This window comes from Meles meles, chromosome 4 (genome assembly GCF_922984935.1).
Source record: "Meles meles chromosome 4, mMelMel3.1 paternal haplotype, whole genome shotgun sequence".
NCBI lineage: Eukaryota > Metazoa > Chordata > Mammalia > Carnivora > Mustelidae > Meles > Meles meles.
In genome coordinates this window covers 5,248,299-5,271,500 of record NC_060069.1, presented here as the reverse complement: position 1 = coordinate 5,271,500, position 23,202 = coordinate 5,248,299, and the positions used below count along the sequence as shown (strand labels likewise).

General features: G+C 37.5%; 1 protein-coding gene across 5 annotated transcripts in view; it reads right to left on the bottom strand.

The window, feature by feature from the left end:
* Positions 1-1,490: 1,490 nt before the first annotated feature.
* STAG1 (stromal antigen 1) overlaps positions 1,491-23,202 on the bottom strand; it is a 453,722-nt gene continuing 432,010 nt past the window's right edge. For 4 of the 5 annotated variants that reach the window (XM_046002311.1, XM_046002310.1, XM_046002313.1 and 1 more), the window contains 6 exons: positions 9,923-10,128; positions 6,244-6,418; positions 3,740-3,850; positions 3,074-3,188; positions 1,678-1,758; positions 1,491-1,592 (listed from right to left, as the gene is read on the bottom strand). In XM_046002311.1, coding sequence (XP_045858267.1) covers positions 1,569-1,592; positions 1,678-1,758; positions 3,074-3,188; positions 3,740-3,850; positions 6,244-6,418; positions 9,923-10,128 — 712 coding nt within the window. In that variant the 3' untranslated portion in view covers positions 1,491-1,568. The remainder of the gene's footprint in view (positions 1,593-1,677; positions 1,759-3,073; positions 3,189-3,739; positions 3,851-6,243; positions 6,419-9,922; positions 10,129-23,202) is intronic. The other variant, XM_046002314.1, reaches the window with a different exon arrangement.

Below are 23,202 nucleotides of genomic sequence, written 5' to 3'. Positions count from 1 at the left end.
AGGAATTGCTAAATTAGCAGATATAACATTTTTGGTGACCAAGTTTTTTCAGAACTGTACAAATATTGAGAAAAAATCTGTTTTGTGTTTACTAAAAGAATGAATAATCCATTTGCTTTCCCAACAAAAAATAATCATTAGGTGCACAGATTAGTGAAAAAATGCTTTTCATTTTTGGTAAGAAGGGAAAGCCTCATGATTTTGTTGCAGCTACTTTAAAAACCAGCCCACAAACAGCTGTGGATGGATTGGTTTGGAATTGAGGCTTACTTTAAAAAATCAGGAAGGTAGAAACTAAGTGGGCTTTTAAAAACAATAGCAGCAAGTCATAAAAGTCTAAGCAGAACGTAACTAAACCATTGAAGGCTGTCCTGAAGATTCATAATTTCTTTCCCCAAAATAATTAAAATGCACATTTAACACTGAAATGTAGCTGTATTTCAAGGTAAGCTTAGGAACTTCACCCTCTAAGCACAGACTTCTATGCAGCACATACTTCTATAATTGGTAAACTTAATTCACAAAATCAGCGCGTAAGGTATTAAGTGCATGGGAAGTAGACACAGTTATGTTACACTTAAAATTACTTTTGAACGGCAAAGAAGTTCTTCATGATTATCTTTTTAAGAAAATGGAAGTCTATTTAACTTGAATTTGGCAGGGCATGAAATAAGTAGTAGAAACAGCAAACCCATAACTTGAGAACCATTTTTGTTTTTCTGAGAATACTTTATTTGCTGGTAGAAGTTGCTAAAAATGCACAGAACAAATACCAATAGAAAATGTACTGTATTTGAATCTCCCTATTCTATATAAAATGAATGGTGTACAGCATTTGTTGGAAAATGGCTGCATGGACATTTCTTATTTTATGCCCCCTTATAAATAAAAATAAACCTTTTTATTCAAGAGTATATAAAATCTGGGAATCCATATCCACAGAGGGTGTGTGGTTTTTGGCAGAGATGCACTGTCAGAATTTCATCTTAGCTTGTCAATATTCTGCTCCTCCGTATTTCTGTGTTCCACAAGGTCAACCAAATCCAGTGAGCTCCAAAACACACTTCGGCAATTAGGATGAGCTGCTTACTCATAGGTTTAATAAAAATGGTTAGCTTTTAAAACATAAAAAGGCAAAATGTTAAAACGGTTTTTAAATTGTACAACAGGAAAATAAAGTTAAAAATATTTTTTTTTTTTTTTTTTACTCAATGCTGAGTTTTCATAAAACAGGTGTATAACAGTGTTTATCTTGACAGCTGTTTTAAAAATTTAAAATTTTTTCGTCCCTCCAGAAAAACACACACATCTGTATTGGGATAAGTCCAATATTAGGACACAAATGATTTTTCAGGTCAGTCTTTCTGAGGTGACATTCACCAACATTCCCTTGGGTAATTTACATGCTCCTCTTCTGCCACTGCAAAAAGGGATTGACCTCAATCATTTGATTAAAAAACAAAGCAGATCACATCAAAAGTGTTTTTTTCCCCCATACAAGCTATCACAGTATATAGGCCTCTAGCTCTAAATAATAGAGTTCCATATTTGTAAATTTTCTTCAGACTTCAGAACATAGGCATTCCAAATCCCTAGAAAAATGAGAAATACAATTAACTTCGTGTATAACAAGACCCAGAAATCATAAATAAAAAGCAGTAATAGTTTAACATTTACTGAATCGTCTTCTATGATAGCTGCGGAATCAAAGAAATCTGGCCTCAGCTCAGCTCTCTCTCGCCGATTTCTCGATGGGGGCTGGAAAGAGAAGTGAAAATGTTTTCTTTAGATACATTAAGATGGTAAGCAGCTAATATTTCTGAAGGTACCACAAAATAGAGCTGTTGAGGATCTAATTTTAAAAGGAAAAGAATGTGGCTTTTACATGGAGCATACACTTAAAAAAAAGATTTCAAATTACAGTGAATAAACTGAATATGGAAATACATATAATTTTGGGGCCTACAAACATAGAACATGCCTTTGAATCATGGACTGATTATAAAATTCATCCCTGCATTCCCCAAGGCATGTAGATGGAAAGCTACTGATGGGAGGGTAGAGACTGGAGTGACATGATCTCCTTTATATTTCTTAGAAAAGTTACCAAGCAGAATGTTATGGGCTAAACTATGTCCCCCTAAATTCGTATACTGAAGACCTAAACCCCAGTACCTCAGAATGTGACTGTTATTTGGAGACAGGACCTATAAAAGGCAATAACTGAGGTAAAATGAGGTCATGTGGGTGGACTCTTATTTTGACTCATATCCTTATAAGAAAAGGAGACACACAGGAAAGATCATATGAAGATAAAGGGAGAGGATGACCACCTTCAAGTTTAGGAGAGAAGCCTCAGAATGAAATCAGTCTCCCTGACACCATGATCTCAGACTTCTAGCCTCCAGAAATGTGAGAAAATTTCTATTGTTTAAGCTACCAGTCAGCGGTACTTGTATAGCAGCCCTAGCAAATACATAAAGTAGTTCAATGAACTCCCACATACCCATCACCTAGCTTCATCAACTGTCAAACCTTTGGCCAATCTTGTTTCAGTGAGTCTGCTGTTTTTTTTTTTTTTTTTTTGTTATTTCACCTGTAACTGTTTCAAAATGTATCTCTGATGGAAATTAAAAAACAAAAAATATAACCTCCATGCATTACTATTCCTGACAAAGTCAGTAATTTCTTAATTCACACCAAACAAATACGGTCCATATTCTGTGTTTGGTTGCGATGCTGGAAAACACTGTGTATATCATCAGACTCCCAAGTTTGAGACCAAATGTACACATTATACTGAGAGAGAGATCTAGTATGAGCCCCTTCTCAAGAAGGTAACAAGGAACCAGTTCCTGTTATTGCCAGAATTTAAAATCTGACTGCTTAGAAGAGCAGGCTTGAAAAATACAAGCTTATCCAGATGTGCTAAAGCATTACACTGGTCCTTCCTGCTGCTACATTTACAACCTCTACGCCGCTCCTTGTCATGGGGTTCTGAAAACAAGAGCATCATCTTACACCAACACTTCCACTTATTTTAACAGAAGAAAATGTACTGAAATTTCCTTACCAGATCAATAACCATGGTGTCTTCAAATTCTTCATTCATATCTTCTAACTGACTCCGGGATGACATCATCACATCTTCAAAGATGGGCTCAGCATCTTCCTCCATTAGGCCCCGACTGATAAGGAAAAAGCATGATCAGATGCTGTTCAGACTCATCAAATTTGGAGTCCTGGCTCTTTCTTACAGTAGGTCTTCTAACCAATGAAAGCACATGTTCCAGTCACAACCCATAGGCTCCACAAATTATGATCCTGAACTCCTATAGATAATTAAGGATCATTCGTTTCAAGATTTCATCTCCATTTATCAAGAGGAAGCATAATTTAAATGCAGTAACAACAGAAGTTAACATTTAGCTATGTATCAATTCCCACAAGACTCTATGTGACTGGTACTATTATCCCAAATTTACAAATGAAGAACCTGAAGCATTGAGGTTTAAAGCTTGCCCAAGGCCACAGAACTGGCAAGTGGCAGCATTAGGATTTAAAAGCCTCAAAAGTCCACACCCTCTATTTCTACCCTACATTGCACAGCATATCCTGAATTAGGATTATGATCTTAACTCCTCTTCTGAGACCAAATGTCAGAGGAGAGCCATCATTCCACAAAATGAACAGCATCACATAGTCATTATGTTCTTGTGACACTTGATGTAACACTTACACGGCATGCCTTACTCCAGTTCTCACTTTCATGTAGTTCATTCCTGTTCTGTCCTTCCGATTTAAATCTTCTAATTTTGGTTGGCCTAACCAAGAGATCTGCATCTGAGGACTAAGAGAATACATTATTCATTTTCTGGCGAAAAATGAATTTAGCTAATCAGTCCCACGCCAAGAAGGTCATCGTTGGCTGGCCTAATCCCCATGTATGGGGAATTCGCTGGATTTATTAGACAGGTAAGGGTGAGACAGATCATTATCAAAGGATCTATCTTTGCAGAATGTCAGTAAGTTGTCTGAAGAGATGCCTAAGTCTCCAAGAGTTGGTTGTTAGGTGTAAAGGAAACTGAAGCATGTCACCTCAAAATACTGCCTCTGAGATAAAGGTTATTTTGAGCTGAAGGCAATTAAGAAGCAGGGAACAAAGAAAAAGCTCCTCCTTTTCTGCCTAAAGGCAAGAAATAAATTCTCATTTTATAGGAGATAGACTTACCAACCCAGAGATGGCACCGGAGGAAACTACAAACCACCTTGTTAAACTAATCCTTATCTTCCTAATTAAGGAAGATATGGACTACCTAGTCTCAGTTCCACTACTCCTAGTCCAAATCCCTTTGTCTTGTCTATTTCACAAATTTATTCTTTGTCTAAAAGGTATAAAAGCTCCCTGCTTTGGTAACTTCTTCAGGTCTTCATTCTATGGGTAAAAGCTCCCATGTACATGTAAAGAATTCAATAAAATGTGTATGCTTTTCTCCTCTTGGATTTGTCCATTTACATTTTCAGACCCAGCCAGGGATCTTAAGAGGGTGGGGTAAAACCTTTCCCTCCCCTACAGGTGCTTAATTTATCAGCCTTGTTCCCCAAACAAGAGTGCTTCTGAGACCTCTGTAACTAGCTGCTGCCCTGCTCACAAGTGTTCCTACTGGACAACCAGTCCCCAAAGGGGCAGCAATGATGCTGGTCTTGTGGCTCAGAGCTCTCCAGAGTTGAACAAGGAAAGGTATTAACACATTTTTTTCTCAGTCCTTCTAAAGAGATATGGAATCAGGTGCATGTTGGGCTAATTTGCACCTGCCCTGTACACTTACTGGCACATGGACACTTGAATAAACTTGCCTCTTGGGGATTTTACAGGATGTAATCCTTAATGATTTTTAATAGATTACATCTGTCACATGAAGTTCTCTCTGAGCAGCTATCTTTGAATCACGTAGGGCTACCACCTTGACTAAATTGATAAACCTACAGCAGGGAAAAATAGACCACAGAGGGGAGGAACTAACGAGTGGCAGAGGGAGGGAGGTAAGACAGGCTGCTCAAATAAGGAAGAATTCATCCTCTAGGAAGAAGGGTGGGAATGCTGATCATAAGGGGGACTACCCTCTATGAATGCTGTTATGCAGTGGCTGACAACAATTATCCATTTAGCTTTGAAGAAAGGCAGATCCTCTGGGCAAAGATGCTTTATGAAAACTAAGGATCTGAATAATTCTAACACTGCCTCTTTCCTTTTTCAACCTGCTACATTTGTTGAGTTCAACTGAGAATTCTCTCATCCATTAGAGTAATTCATAGCATTACCCCACTATGAACAGAAACACAAAGAACCAGGACAACTTCAAAGTTGAATGGAAAATAACAAAGAAAAAGTTAAGTTTTTTAAATAGCAAAAGTTATACCACCATCCTGCCTTTTCCAAAATTTTGGGGGCCCTGGTACTAGAAAACGTATTAATTACTAGTGTAGGAAAAGGTAAGAGGCTTTGATTCTCTCTTAGAGAAAGGGCAACTGTTCTCAGAATTTATCCAGTATGCTGACAAATATCTTAATCCATAACAGATTAAGTTTAAAATATAAACTTGACCAAAGAATTATTAATGAAATGGATGATAAAAGGAGTAGTCTATTTATTTGGTGTTCAGACTAGTAAGAACCTTAGCAGAGACTCTTATAATAGACTTTCTTTCCAAGGAAGTGACCTGGATGTCTTTTTTGCAAGTCCCTGAGAAGAAACAGACCTGCCCAGTGAATCCGTAAACTTCAACTGAGATCAGCACTTAGTGAGACACCATGCTTTAAAGTTCTCTGGACTTCGATTAACTGATATCTAACAAGTGTTGGCAGACTTACTGTATATTTTCTAATACAAATTATCTCTGCTTGTGTTTTTTTTCTCATGAACTAATCAATAATATGTTTTAACAAAGTTTTTATTTGATACGAGCTTTTCTTTAACAATTAAAGGTTTTTTTTTTTTTAAGATTTTTTTTTTTTTTAATTTATTTATTTGACAGAGAGAGAGAGATCACAAGTAGGCAGAGAGGCAGGCAGAGAGAGAGGAGGAAGCAGGCTCCCCGCGGAGCAGAGAACCCGATGCGGGGCTCGATCCCAGGACCCTGAGATCATGACCTGAGCCGAAGGCAGCGGCTTAATCCACTGAGCCACCCAGGCGCCCCAACAATTAAAGGTTTTATACCAAGAACATGAATTTTTACTACTTACTTGTGTAAAAAGTCAGGTTCAGAACCATGTTCAGACTCAGGTTCCTGGATCTGCTCTCCCATGGGCCGGGTATTCTCCCGCAGTACAGTGGAAGTGAGCTGTGGTGCTGGAAGGGGGCCAGGAGTCTGAATCATGGTGTCAGTCCTGTTTAGCCATGTATTATCCAGACTTTCATCTGTAAAATTCCAGTTAGAGTCATAAAATGTCATGAGTGGCGTGAACTCTGGTAGAAGTTATAGCACAGACTTGCAGAGCATGGTTCCTAGCTTAGACTGCCTAGCTTGAATCCCCCTTATACCACTCACTTGTGACTTTCTGTAAGTTATTGAACTTAAAAACTCATGTTTCTCATAAACAAAATGAGGATATCAATACCCAACCTCAAAGAGCTTTAAGGATCAATGAGGTAATGGATGTAACCATCAAATGTCAGCTATCCTTCCTTATCCTCTCTTCAAAGTCCCTCCATCTCTAAGGATCAATTCATGGCAGAAGGGGAAGAATTAGGCCAGCCAGAGACCCCTGTAACCTTCCTTTACTCCAGCAACAAAGAGCCTATTTGCTGGGCTTTCCAGGGGCCCCAGATAACAGCACTTGAAGTCTGGCAGGTCTCTACTGAGAAATCAACAAATCCCACTGCACAACTGGTCACCAGAGAAATAACTCTTTTTGCCAGGTTGTATGTGCATTATGTGTGGGGCCATCCAGTTAAGAGGCTCACTGTTTTCATGCTTCTAAGTTCTACCTCTTTAGGGAAGCCCTCCTTAATCACCCTACCCAGCCCCCACTTCCCATTCTCTTTTAACTTCTAGAGGAAACAAAATCATTCCTACTTACTTAGGATTTAATTATACACTGGCCTGCACTGGCAGCTGATTTGTCAAGTGTATATGTTATCTCTGTAATTAGAATTAAATTTCTTCAAGGGACCAGGAACTGTTTCTTCCTTCTTCTGAAGATCACTTACAAAGGTGTGAGCAGATTAAAGCATGTTATGTATCTAAACTATAGGCTGATATAATGTTACATAATTATGAAGTTTCTACTATAAACATTCTAAGTTATTTTCTTAATATGGGGAGACTTAAAAGTATTACTGCTATGCTTTCCCTTCTGAAGAATTTAAATGAAAAACAAATTTTAAATCACACAAAGTAAACAGTATGAATCCCATTGTTTTTCTTCCTCCACGAAGTCTCACATTTGTGCAGCATGTTAGGTTCCTCACTTGCTATCAAACATTCCATCTCAGTGTTTTAAAAAATTATCAGATATATGTGTTCGTTCTAGATCAGCTTTTTAGTTCCTGGAAATATTTAGCTATTGCCTTGTTAAGGTCATTGCACTGAGCTGCAGCTCACTATTCAACAATCTCTTCTTTACTTAACCAGCAAAAAGAGGTTTCATTTTCTTTGATTCACACCATTTCCATTCAACATTTAATTCCTAACTTTTGTTTTTTGCTGCACTTGAAATTTTATAAGAATGATATCATTTAGGTTCTTAATCTAGTAAATCCATCTTTCAGCTTTACTACATGTCATCTTTTCTAGAAAATCTTTCCTGATTCATTAAGTCTGTCACTCCCTTTCTGTTTCCAGAAAACCCTTTTTGGCCCATTAGTTAGAGCACTTCCCATGTGGAACTAAAATTGCTTGCTTCTGTCTTCCCATATGTACTATGAGGATTTTTATTAATACCTAATCTCCAGCATTTCACAGAGTTCTTAGAAAGGTATGTGGTAAAGACTTAATGAATAACTTCAGAAGAATTCACTCTTCTTGGAAGAGATCCTCCTAACCTATAAGGATTCCTCAATAAAAACACTTCTGGCGAAGCTTTCTCATCTTTATTCCAAACAGATGAAACTGCTTCCTAAGGATCCCTGGCACATGACCTACCTTAGTGTCTTGGTAAATTTCAAACTGACACACAGCAAGTTTTCCTTTTTGCAATTTAACAACAAATTATCTGGTTCATGTATGCTTTTCTTCATCCTGGAGATAATACTGATTTACCCCCTTAGTGAGGGAATTATATATGGTTATTTAAATTCTCTAAGCTTTAGTTTCTTCTGTGTGAAATACAGGTAAGAATGTTCAACTCCGAGTTCATTTATAAAACATTTACACAGCATTCACTGTGTGCCACATACTAACCTAAGTGCTTTACAAATGTTAGTAAATGACTAAATGCTAAAAAATGCACATTTCTGGTACACAGCAAGAATTCAATGTTGGCTAATATGAATATTACATGTAAGAAAAGCTGTAAGTAAAAATATCTATATATCTAGTTCTGTATCTAGACAGACAGACTAGATAGTTGGATGGAGAGATGTAATTTGGGGGGTGGGCATCCTGATAGAGGCTGCTCTAGAAGACATTTTAAAAAGGAAGTGACTGCAGTTATTATTTAGAGAAAAGTTTAGGATCCTACACTCCAAAGATAGGATTTAGTATTTTCATTTTCTGGACCAAAAAGATTTTAAGTTCCACAGATAAAAACTGAAAGAAAATCTTTAACATTAATGCTGTAAATATTTTCATATCTTTTATTCCCTTTGAACCAGTGACATTCTGACAACAGCAGCTAACATTTACTGCATGTGCCCATGTGCTAAGCTCTGTGCTAATAAGTAACCTCTATGTGTACAGTATGTCATTTAATATTTACAATAGCTGACAGGATAGGTACTCTGATCATCCTTTATGTGATCACTGATTGAGGCTGAGAGGTTAATAACATGCTCAAAAGTCATATGGTTTAAAACTAGAAAGCCAGGTGTGCATTGTAGAACTCTAGAGTGTGTGCTTTTCACCAATAGTTAATACTGCCTCCCCAATGATGTCAGAAACAGATTTAAATTCTAATTAATTTTGCTACAGGTTGTAGCAAAATCTTTCACGAGTCACTAGTTTTTAGGCAGCGGAGGTGAGATTCTGAAAGGGAAATAGAAAAGTTGTAAAAAGGAGCAGAGGAGCAGGATTCAGATCATTGCTCTCCTCTCTCTTGGTCTGGAGAATATTTATTAGGAAAAGCATGGAGATGGGGGAAGGTTATTTGAGGAAATAAGCATTTTTACTTTGAGTTGTCTTAGTTTAAGAGTAATGCTCTAATAAAGCAATTTTTAGTCTTTTGGATACATGAGTTAACTACCAATGATCACATTTTCATGGCAGTTCAACTCCCTGGTTCCCACAGTCCATGGTGGTTATAAAACCAGAGTTGGCTATCATTATTTTATTGCACAAAAATGAATTATCCATCCATGGGGTAGAAATGGAAGGTTGTTTTGGTATATTCAGTCTGCTGCAAAGGTCTACCTTCAACTTATCACAATTTTTTCTACATTAAGATGAATTTTGATAATTGACATTATGACTACCTTATTTTAAATTTTAATGTATGGGGATCAATTTTATAAACCTTTATAACTGTTTCTTCTTTTTCTCTGCACCATATTCCTCTGTGTTTCATGCTCTTCCAACTTCTTTTTCTTTGACCCTTTTCTGTTCCACTTTGCCTACTCCAACCTTTTTGCCTTAACCTCTCATTATATGTCAAATCTATAAGGAAATAATATACTTAACAGTACTACCTTGCTTCAACAAATCTGCCACTTTACCTCTGCAATAGTAAGCAAACTACTTGTCTCATAGGGTAAAGGCAGACTTACCTTCTACACGTTTTTTGTGAAGTGGGGGTCGTCCTTTCTTATTCCTTACTGAGGATGTTTTACTGCTGCTACTTCCACTGTTCACAGACATTCTATCATCTTCACCTCCAGTGACTAGCGAATTTCTATAGGAAATGAGTGGAAGCCATACATCTTCTCTCCTTTCCATCATTTGCTCCGTAAGGAATTTCTCTAGGTATGAATGACTAGAATAGAAACACAATAGAAGAGAACAGTGATTTTCATGGAAGCACTTCATGTATCACTTACTTGTTTCATAAAGTGAGGCGCTCTCTCTGAAAGTTCTGAAGAATCCCCTAGGACACACATTATACTGTTAACAGTGATTACCTTTGGAAAAAGGGAGGAGAATGTAAGGTTTTGCTTCACATATTTCTGGAATGCTTATTATTGTTCTGATTTTAGTCTATGTGCTGCTGAAGCAAGCCCTGCAATGCTTTTAAATAGGTGAATGTATTACTAAGCCTGTGTGTGTGTGTGTGTGTGTGTGTGTGTGTGTTGCTTCCTATATCAATGTTCAAAAAAAAAAAAATCACAAGTTCAGCTCAACAGGTTATTGAATTTTCTTTTCAAGTGTTCAAACCAGGGCAGGATTTCTGTAATGGTGAAGGGAGAAGCTTGGCATAACAATTTTTTAACTGGTAAAATTGATAAAAGACAATCATTTAAAGTCTTCAGAAATTGTCCTAAAGGCATACAGCAAATGGAGAAACACTTATTCAAGAAAATCTAAATCTCAGTAAAACAGTGAGAGTTTGTAGCATTTGAACCATGACCTGATCCTTTCCCCTGTCCCCTCTCCCCCACCACTGCTACTCTAGGACCTCTATTCTGGGCAGACATTGATAAGATGGGGGCTCTCTCCTTCTCTAGCTCCTCATCTAGAGCTACCCTGGAAGAGGCAGGCCATTGGTGGGTTGTGGAACCTCTATTTTGGACAGTAGCTGGGAGGAAGAAGGCTCCCTTCTTCACCATCCCCTACTTGTCAGGTACTAACTTTCTCCCAGGCACAGCAGGCTAAGACCATCTGGAGGGACAAGCTGAAAACTATGGGTTACCCGTGGCCTCCTGCTCACAGAAAAGGGGTGTCACTCTGGGAGCAGAGGGATGCTGTCCCACCCGAGATCATAAAAGTTCTGCCCAGTGGCATAAAAGTTCTGCCCAGCAACCAAAGAAGAGTAGAGCAGACAGAAATCTAACCGAACAGGGGGAAAAGACAGCTAAGAAGAACCCTCCTGGGATCATAGATGTTCATACAAGTTGGCAAAGCTCCTCACATATGCTTAAGTTGCATCCACTCATGGGCAAAAAGAACAGAGGATGAGGGCATTCTGTTATCATTCACCATGCTCTACACTTATCTATCAACACAGGGAGGAAGCCTCACTGGCACAAGGGGCTTAAGCACACCCTGTAGGCAAACAATGGTTAAAAAATAAGCAGCTCTGACCCAAGAGCAACTTCTATAAAGCTTAAATATAAACTCACAGTAGACTGGTTTCCAGTTCTGCCTGTGAGGAGCCTGGAAGTTGTTGCTGCATCCTAACAAGTAAAGAGCTCAACAGACTAAAAAAATCAACAACTTCCTGGATCCACAGAGGAAAACAGCTGTCCCCAAGACTGGGAGACACAGGAGAACAGTTTATTGGAGCAGACTCAGAAGGAAAAACCACCTTGAGAACCATTGCTGGGGTAGGAAAACCTAAGCCATAATTCACAAGTTGTTGGAAGTTCACTGTGACTGCTCTGAGAGGTCAAAACTCAGAGGGACCCAGTCATAGGGGGACCTCTCCATAATATTGTGAGATTTACCTCCAGAAGCTCAACTGGGTTTCCACAGTAAAATATGAGAGCAAACTCCCCTGTGCTACTGGCAGAGGGAGAGGAAAAGGAACCATTCCGAAATCTGCCAGAGTATATTATTCTTAACAAAGCCTCTCCTCAGGAGAAACTGGTTAAGCAGAGCACAACTTGCTGGATTATCAGAACCTAATCCATCCGGGGTAAGAGAAATACCCAACTCCAGCCCACTCTACCCATTTTGTCCCAACCATGGGTAAAGAAAACAACTGAGAAACACTTGGGAAATTTACAGTCCAGAGGCATGGACTCATTAAAAGACTGAGACCTATAATCATAGGACTACAGAATGCTTCCCCTCCTCCCATACCTCATCACCATAATACTAAAGGTAATTTACAGCAGTTCCTTCTATCTAGTACATCATGTTTGGTTATCAAGAAAAAGTTGTAAGGCATACCAAAAGGCAAAAACACAATGTGAAAGACAGAGAAAACATTAGAATCAGACATGACAGAAATATCAGAATTACCAGACTGGCAATTTAATACAACTATGGTCAGGACACCTGGGTGGCTCAGTCAGTTAAGTGTCTGCCTTCAGCTCAGGTCATGATCCCAGGGTCCTGGGATTGAGCCTCACTTGGCAGGCAAAGAGCCTGCTTCACCCACTGCCTGCCACTCCCCCGGCTTGTGTGCTGTCTCTCTCTGACAAATAAATAAATAAAATCTTAAAAAAAAAAAATAAAACTATGACCAATATGGTAAGGGCTCTAATGGAAAAAGTAGACAGCACACAAGAGCAGATGAGCAACGAAAGCAGATAGATGGAAATCCTAAGAACCAAAAAGAAATGCTAGAGATAAAAACTGTAAAAGAAATAAAGAATGCTTCTGATGAGCTTATTAGTAGACTAGACTCAGATGAGGAAAAAAACCTCTGCTCTAGGGGACACAGCAAGAGAATCCTTGAAAACTGAAAAGCAAAGAGACTGTTGGGGTGCCTGGGTGGCTCAGTGGGTTAAGCCTCTGCCTTTGGCTCAGGTCATGATCTCGGGGTCCTGGGATGGAGCCCCGTGCATCGGGCTCTCTGCTTATTAGCAGGGAGCCTGCTTCCCCCTCTCTGCCTGCCTCTCTGCCTACTTGTGATCTCTCTCTCTGTCAAATAAATAAACAAAATCTTTAAAAATAAAAAAAGGCAAAGAGATTGTAGATGGAGAAAAAACAGTATCTGACTATATACAACTACAAAAGGTGTTACTATAATGGGAATATGAGAAGCGAGACAATAATAACAATAATTTAAAACAGAAATGATAGAGAATTTTCCCAAATTAACATCAGATACCAAACCACAGATTCAGGAAACTCAGAAAACAACAAGCAGGATAAAATGACAAAAGAGCTACATTTAAGCACATTATTTTTAAACTACAAAAAATTCAAGATGAAGGAAAAAAATCTTCAAAGAAGGCAGAGGGGGAAAATACTTTATCTATAGAGGAATAATGACAAGAATTACTTCTAACTTCTCAAAACACCATGCAAGCAAGAGGAGAGTGGAGTAAAGTGTTAAGAGAACCCCCCCACCCCAGACTAGAATTCTGTGCGCTGCAAAATTATCCTTCAAAAGTGAAGGAAAAATAAAGACTTTCTCAGACTAAAATTTGAGAGAATTTTTGCAGAAGTGCTTTAGAGGGATGTCTGTGTGGTGGTTCAGTTCAGTTAAGTATCTGACTCCTGGTTTTGGCTCAGGTCATGATCTCAGGGTCAGAGACTGAGCCCCGTGTTGGGCTCTATGCACTGCATGGAGTCTGCTTGAGATGCTCTCCCTCACCCTCTCCCTCTGCCCCTTCCCCCACACCTGCACTCTCTTTCTCTATCTCAAATAAATAAATAAATAAAATCATTAAAAAGAAGTACTTTAGAGAGAAGGAAAATAATAGAGGTCAGAGACGTGAATCTACATAAAGTAAGAACAGCACTAAAGGGCGCCTGGGTGGCTCAGTGGGTTAAGCCTCTGCTTTCGGCTCAGGTCATGATCTCAGGGTCCTGGGACTGAGGCCCACACTGGGCTCTCTGCTCAGTAGCGAGCCTACTTCCCCCCACAGCCCCTTCCCGCCTGCCTCTATGCCTACTTGTGATCTGTCAAATAAATAAATAAATAAATAAATAAATAAATAAAATCTTTAAAAAAAAGCACTGAAGGAATAAGTAAAAGAAAATCTTTAATTTTTCTTAATTGATCTGGCAAAACAAATTTGTGTTCAAAATAATACCAATAATGTGTCTGATTATGTTATATATATCACATATATGCATATATCTATTTGATTATATATGTTTATATATAAGTGAAATAAATGACACCAATGATGCAAGAGAAGGAGGGATAAACTGGGATTAGTTTGTTATAAGGTACTCATACCTGTTATTATAAGGTACTCATACCTATGAAGTGATACACTATTATTTAAATACGGACTTGGATTAGCTGTAAATACATATTGCAAACTCTAAGGCAACCACTTAAAAAAAGAGTAACAATATGCTAAGAAAAAAGAGCAAATGGTTCATAAAATGCTCAAATTAAAACTTTTTATAAAAGGCAGAAAAAAGAGTGGAAGACAAAATAAAAGCAAAGAAAGAGGACAACAAACAGAAACAGTAAGGATATGGTAGGTATTAATCCAACTACATCAATAATCAATTTGAACATCAACGGTACCAAGTAAAAGACTGCCAGAGTGGATCAAAAAACAAGACCGAAGTATGGCTGTCTATAAGAAATCCACTTTAAGTGTAAAGACACATATAAACTAAAAGTGAATAAATAGATGGCAAAAGTTATCAAAAGAAAGCAGGAATAATTACATCAATTTCAGACAGAGCAGACTTTAAAGTAAGGAAAGTTATCAGGAATAAAGGGTATTATACAGGAGCCAATTCTCCAAGAAACATAATAATCCTTACCATGTATGTCCCTTACAACAGAGCATCAAACTGTATGAAGCAAAAACTAGCTGCAAAAAGAAACTACAATTAGTTGGGAGACTTCAACATCCCTGTATCAGAAATGGACAGATTCAGGGGTGCCTGGTGGCTCACTTGGTTAGGCATCTGCCTTCTGCTCAGGTCATGACATCAGGGTCCTAGGACTGAGTCCCACATTGAGCGGTCTGCTTCTCCCTCTGCCTCCTCCGCAACCCCGCCAGGCTTGTGCTCTCTCTCACTCACTCACTCTCTCCAATAAATAAAGAAAATCTTTAAAAAAATGGACAGATTCAGCAGCCAGAAAATCAGGAAGGACATAGTTGAACTCAACTACAGCATCAATCAACTGGATAGAATTAGTATCTACAGACTGACTTCATCCAAAACCAAAATATATATTTTTCTCAAGCTCACCTATAACATCAAGAGTTCACATTCTAGGTAATAAAACCCATCTTAACAAATTTAAAACTAGAGAAATCACACAATGTCTGCTCTTAAATTAAGATTTATTAGAAATTTAATCAGAAATTATTATCAGAAAGATACAGAGATTAAATAATATGCTTTAGACACATGAGACAAAGAAGAACTCCCAAGGGAAATTTAAAAGTATCCTGAACTAAATGAAAACAGCACATCAAAATTTGTGCAATGCAGTAAGAGCAGTGGTTAGAAGGACGTTACAGCATTGAATGCACAAATCAGAAAAGAAGATCCAAAATCAACAATCTAAGCTTCCACCTTAGAAAACTAGAAAAAGATGACCAAACTAAATTCAAAGTGGAATAAAAATATAAAAATTAGAGTAGAAATCGATGAAATTAAAAACAGAAAGCAATACAGAAAATCAGCAAAATTAAAAGCTGGTTCTTTGAAAAGAACAATAAAATTGATTAGTTTCTAGCCAGCCTAAGAGGAGCAGGGGTTGGGGAACAGAGGATACAAATTATTAATACCAGAAATTAAAGAGAACACATCATTACCGATCCTATGGACATTAACAGGAAAAGAAAGGAATACTATAAACAACTTTATGCCCACGTATTTGATAATCCCGGTGAAAGAGACCAATTCCTTTAAACACAAACTGTCAAATCTCCCAGAAGAAGAAACAATCTGAAGAGGCCTGTATCTATTAAATAAATTGATTCGATAAATAATAACCTTCCAAAACAGGAAGCACCAGGCTCAAATGAGTTAACTGGTTATTCAAGGAAGAAAGCTACCAATTATCTACAATTTCTTTCAGAGGAAAGAAGGAGAAGCAATACTTTCTACATCATTCTATAAGGCCAGTAATACCCGAATACCAAAACCAGACAGACAGATTATAAGAAAACTACAGACTAATAATTCATGAATATAAAGCAAAAATCCTCAACAAAATATTAGAAAAATAGAAAAAGAAGTATATCCAGCATGATCGAGTGGAATGTAACCCAGGTATGCGGTGCTGGTTCAACATCTGAAAATTAATTAATATATTCCATCACAACAACAGTCTAAAAAAGAAAAATCAAGTATCACATCAATAAATACAGAAAAAGCATTTGACAAAATCTAACATTTATTCTTGATAAAAACTCTCAGTAATCTAGAAATAAAAGGGGGATTTTTCTCAATCTGATAAAGACCATCTACCAAAAACTGTACAGCTAACATACTTAGTGGTAAAAAACCTGAAGATAACCCAACAAATCAGGTATAAGGCAAGAATGTCCCTGTTCACCACTTCTTTTCAATACTGTACTGGGAATTTTAGTTAATTCAATGAGACAAAAAAGGAAATAAAAAGTACAGAGATTGGGAAGGAATAAATCACTGTTACTGTTTGCAGATGACATGATTATCTATGTAGAAAATCCTAAAGAACTGACAGAAAAATCTGTTTTGGAACGAACATGCAATTATACCAAGTTTGCAGGATACAAAATTACAAGTGGAATTTGAAATTCAAAACAATGTCATTTACATTTGCACCCCTTAAAATGAATTAAGGTATAAATCTGACAAAAAAATACAAGATCTGTATATGAGGAAAACTACAAAGCTCTGATGAATGAAATGAAAGAACTAAATACATGGAGACATATTCCATGTTCATACTTACAAAGATAGTATTGCGAAGTCAGTTCTTTCTGACTTGATCTATATTCAATGCAATTCCAACCAACATCTCAACAAGTTATTTTGTAGATAGTGACAAGTGGATTTTAAGGTTTATAAGGAAAGGCAGAAGACCCAGAATAGCCAATACAATACCGAAGGAGAAAAACAAAGTTGGAGTACTGACACTATCCAACTAGAAAACTTATTATAAAGCTACAGTATAGGGTGCCTGGGTGGCTCAGTGGGTTAAGCCTCTGCCTTCGGCGCAGGTCATGACCTCAGGGTCCTGGGATCGAGTCCTGCATCGGGCTCTCTGCTCAGCAGGGAGCCTGCTTCTGCCTGCCTCTATGCCTACTTGTGATCTGTGTGTCAAATAAATAAATAAAATCTTTAAAGATTTTATTTATTTATTTGACAGATAGAGATCACAAGTAGGGAGAGAGGCAGGCAGAGAGAGAGAGGAGGAAGCAGGCTCCCCGCCAAGCAGAGAGCCCGATGCGGGGCTCGATCCCAGGACACTGGGATCATGACCTGAGCTGAAGGCAGAGGCTTTAACCCACTGAGCCACCCAGGCGCCCCAATAAATAAAATCTTAAAAAAAAAAAAAAAAGCTACAGTATAATCATTTTGCAATATACATGTATATCAAACCATCACACACTGTACATCTTAAACACACAACGCTATATGTCAAATTTATCTCAGTAAGGCTAGAAAAATAAAGAAAAGTCTATAGTAATTAAGACAGTGTGGTACTGTCAAGTGATCAGACATGTAGACCAATGGAATAGAAAAGAGCCCAGAAATACTCAAATATAATCAACTGATCCTCGACAAAGGAGCAAAGGCAGTCTCTTCAATAAGTAGTGCTGGAACAACTGGATATCCATATGCAAATAAACTAGTCTAAGACACAGACCCTGATCTTTCACAAAAATCAACTCAAAATAGATCACAGATCTAAACGTAAAATATAAAACTCCTAGAAAATAATACAGAAGAAAAACCAGAATATGGCAATGACTTTTTAGATACAAACCAAAGGCAAGGTCCCTGGAATAATAATTGTTGAGGCAGAGTTCATTAAAATTAAAAACTTCTGCTCTGTGAAAGACACTGTCTAGAGAGTAAGAAGAGACTGGGAGAAAATATTTGCAAAATATACATCTCCTAAAGGAACTGCTATCTAACATAATCAAAGAACTCTTAAAACTCAATAAGAAAACAAACAACCTGATTAAAAAATGGGCTTCAGATCTGAATAGACATCCCACCAAAGAAAATATACAGATAGCAAATAAGCATGAAAAGATGCATCACATCATATGTCATCAGGGAAATGCAAATTAAAATGAGATACCACCATGCACCTATTAGAATGGCCAAAATCCAGAACACTGACAACACCAAATCCTGGTGAGGATGCAGAACAGAAACTCTCATACATTACTGGTGGGAATAGAAAATGGTATAGCAACTTGGGAAGACAGGCAATTTCTTAATAACTAAACACACTCCTACCATGTGATCCCAACAATCGCACACCTTAGTATCTACCCAAAGACTTAACAATTTAAGTCCTCACAATTACTTATGCAGGAATGTTGATAGCACTTTTATTCCTAACTGCCAAAACTAGGAAGCAACCAAGATGTCCTTCAGTAGGTGAATGGCTAAATCATTTGTGGTATTTCTACACAATGGAATATTACTCAACATGAAAGAAACGAGCTATCGAGCAATGAAAAGACAAAGAAGAACTTCAAATGCATATTACTAAGTGGCAGAAGATTATCTAAAAAGGCTACATACCCTGATTCCAACTATAGAACATTCTGGAAAAGGCAAAACTATGGAAACAGGGAAATGATCAGTGGCTGCTAGGGGTTGGGGGAGGAGAGGAAGGATGAACAAGCAGAACACAGGATTTTTAGGGAAGCGAAAACAATATTCTGTATGATACCGTAATGATAGATGGATGTCATTATACATTTGTCTAAACCCACAGAATGTACAACATCAAGAGTGAACTCTAATGTAACTTTGGTGATTATGGTATGTCAAGGTAGGTTCATCAATTTTAACAACTGTATCACTCTGATGGTAGATGCTGATAATGAGGAGACTGTGCATGTATAAGGGCAAGGGGATATATATGGGAATATATGGGATTCTCTGTACCTTTCCCTCAATTTTGGCAAGAACCAAAACTTCTTTAAAAATTAAGCTAAATCAAATAAAATCAAACTGAATTTAAATTAAACTAAATCACATATTTCTGTTCGTCTGGAAAACTGCACATAACCAAGGCTGCCCTTCTCAGGGGCAATCAGAGAGGGAACTTCTAAGCTGCTAGTCCTCTGGCTGACTGTGGGACAAAGTAAACCCCCTGTACTGTGATAGCAGCCTTCAAGCCACACACACATCAAATAGTAATAAGTAAAAATCTAAATGGCCAAGGAGGCATAAGCACTATCTTTGATTAATGAGTCTAATGCTGATACAGGGGTGACTCCTAGGTATTCAAGACAAATGATAAAAAAACAAAAGGGGGAAAATCTGAGTAGGGACAGCAGAGGCTGCATACTTCAAGAGAAACAGACTTCACAGAGTTTGTTCATCCAAGACGCTAAACAAATGACCAAACAAAATGAATATATAGGGGTGTAGTGAATCAGTATCAAGAGTAGCTAAGTTATTTCACAGTGTTATCATACATGCAACATTATTATCTAAACCGTTTAGTTTCAACAAAAAATTGAGATATGCAAAGAAACAGGGAAACGTGACCTACATACAGCAATAAAAGTGAGCAATAAAAACAGTGACCCACAAATACTGCAAAGCTATTATTAAAAAATGTTCAAAAAACTTAAAAAATATATATATAAAGAATGAAAAATATGATGTCACTACCTCTGGAAATAGAGAATATGAATAAAAAGAAATGATAGGGGTGCCTGGGTGGCTCAGTGAGTTGAGGATCCACCTCTTGGGTTTTGGCTCAGGTCGTGATCTCAGGGTCCTGAGACTGAGCCCCGTGTTGGGGGTGGGTGGGTCTGTGCTTAGCAGGGAGTCTCCTTGGATTATTTCTCCCTCTCCTTCTATCTCTCCCCAACACTGTACTCTCTCTCTCAAATAAAGAAAGAAAGAAATACATCTTTTTTTTTTTTTAAAGATTTTATCCATTTACTTGACAGAGAGAGAGATCACAAGTAGGCAGAGAGGCAGGCAGAGAGAGAGGAGGAAGCAGTCTCCCTGCAGAGCAGAGAGCCCGATGCGGGGCTCGATCCCAGGACCCTGAGATCATGACCTGAGCCGAAGGCAGCGGCTTAATCCACTGAGCCACCCAGGTGCCCCAAAAGAAATACATCTTAAAAAAAGAAAGAAATGATTAAAAAAGAACCACTGGAAATTCTGCAGCTGGAAAGTACAATAACAAAAATTAAAAATTCTCCACAGGGGCTCAACAGATTTGAGCTGGCAGAATAATCATTAATCTTGAAAATATATCAGAGATTATGGATTCTTAAGAGTAGAGAAAAAAAGAATAAAGAAAAATGAACAGAGCATCACAGAAATGTGGGATATCATTAAGTGCACTAGTAGGTGTAATGGGAGTACCAGGAGAAGGAGTAGAAATAAACTTAGGGAAATAATGGTTAATTGCTTCCAAGTTGATGAAAAAAATTAATCTACACATTCTCAAGGCTCAACAAAGTCTAAGCAAATAAATGCAGAAAGATCCATACCCAGATGCATCACAGGCAAAATTTTAGCCAAAAGCCAAAGACAGAGAAAAAGTCTTGAGAGAAGAGAAAGTAACTCATTATATACAAGGGAGCTCCATTAAGTTTAAACTCCAATGACTTCTCATTAGACACAATGGAGGCGCAGGCAGTGGGATAACACAGTCAATGTACTGAAAATAACACATTATCAAACAAGAATGTTATATCTAGCAAAACTATATTCCAAAGCTAAATATAAAATAAGCACACTCCCAGATGGAATAAAAACAATTTGCTGCTGGCTGACCTCCCTTATAAGAAATAATAAAAGATGTTCAGGCTGAAAAGTAAATGATGCCAGAGAATAATCTACACATGAAGAAACAAAGAGAGCTGAAAGGTAATTACTAGGTAGTTAGAAAAGACAATATTAACTCCATATATATATATATATTTTACTGATTTAAACAGCAACTGTATAAAAACAATGCATATTACTGTACTGTTGTGTCAATAAGATATAAATATATTTGATAATATGGGACGCCTGGGTGGCTCAGTGGGTTAAAGCCTCTGCTTTTGGCTTGGGTCACGATCCCAGGGTCCTGGGATCGAGCCCTGCATCGGACTCTCTGCTTGTTGGGGAGCCTGCTTTCCTTCCTCTCTCTCTGCCTGCCTCTCTGCCTACTTGTGATCTCTGCCTGTCAAAAAAAAAAAAAAAATATATATATATATATATATTTGATAACAAAACAAAAGAAGTAGGTGGAAGTAAAGATTTATTAGTGTAAGGAAATGATGCCAGATGGCATTTTTCAATCCACAGGAAGAAATGAAGAGAACCAGAAATGGGAAATAAGGCTATTAAAACAAACTCTGTAATAAATACATAAGGCTCCATTTCCCCTCTAAGGGTATTTAAAAGACATACAATTATATCAAGTAATAATTATAATAATGTATTGTTGGGTTGTAACATATTTAGATGTACTATGTGTAACAATAATGGCACCAAAGGGGGAGAATAGAAATGGAGCTACATAGGAGTAAAGTTTTCACATTTCCTTAGAATAAATGTGAAGAAATTTTGGTAAGATGCGTATTTTAAGGCCTACAAAAAAACCCACTAAGGAAATAACTAAAAATGTATAATTAAGTATTTTTGAAGAAAGTAAAATGTTACACTAGAAAACATCCACTTCTTATAAACAAAACATGATCCAACTACATGTGATCTCTAAGAAACACACTTTAGGTTCAAAGGTAAAAAAGGCAGAAAGTGAAAGGATAGAAAAAGGGTATACCACGCAAACAATAACTAAAATACAGCTGGAGTAGTTATAATAGTATCAGACAAAACAGATTTTAAGACAAAAGTCACTACAGAGAAGGATATTTTATAATGAAATCTAAGAGTCAATCCATCAGGAACACGTAACAATGATAAACATGTATACCTAGCTCCAAAATACATAAGTAAAAAGTGACAAAACTGAAAGGAAAAATAACAATTCAGCAATAATAGTTGGGGAGACTCCAATACCCTACTTTAAATAATGGAGAGAACTAGGCACAATATCAACAAAGAAATAGAAGACTTGAAAAACACTATTTTTTTTTTTTTTGAAAAACACTACTAAAAAAAAAAACAACTATAAGCCACGTGACCTAACAGCTATCTCAACACCACCCAACACCAGCAGAAGAATGCATATTCTCCTCAAGTATACACAGAACATTCTCTAGAATACACCATATGTTGGTCTGTAAAACAAGCCTCAATAAATTTGAAAGGACTGAAATTATACAAAGTATGTTCACTAACCACAGTGGAATGTAATTAAAAATCAGTAATTGAAGTAAAATTTGGAAATTCACAAGTATGTGGAAATTAAACAAAATACTCCTAACAACCAAAAGATAAAAGAATACATCACAAGGGAAATAAAAAAAATACTTTGAGATGAATGAAAACAAAGATGCAAGCTACCACAATCTATGAGATGCAGCTAAAGTAGCACTTGAAGGAAGATGTATACCTGTAAATGCCTACAATAAGAGTTTTCAAACCACCCCACCCCCACAAATACCCAACCCTACTCATCCTCTATCATATTACTCTCTTTCAGTGCCTCAGACTCTTGTTCCTGTGTTTATGTTATGTCTCCCTGCATTAAAACAAAAGCTTTCTGGGGGCAGAAACTCTGTGTTGTTCACTGCCTGGCCATACTAGAACAATAGCTATAGAATATTACCTAACCAGATAATGGGCTTAATAAATATTTTCTGATTAGGATGCCTGGGTAGCTCAGTCAGTTAAGCATCTGCCTTCAGCTCAGGTCATGATCCCAGGGTCCCGGGGAAAAGTCCCACATCGGGCTCCCTGCTCAGTGGGGAGCCTGCTTCTCCCTCTGCCTGTCTCTCCCCCTTCTTGTGCTCTCTCTGACAAACAAATAAAATCTTTAAAAGAAAATTTTTTTTCTGACCAACACAAAGTCAGCATCTTCCCTTATAAATACCAAATTAAGAAAATTTTTCACTGTCTCTCCAAATTTCTGTTCATTTAGCCTATTATTACAACTGACACATCTTCCTAGCAATTTATAAAATTCGGGATCCCATCA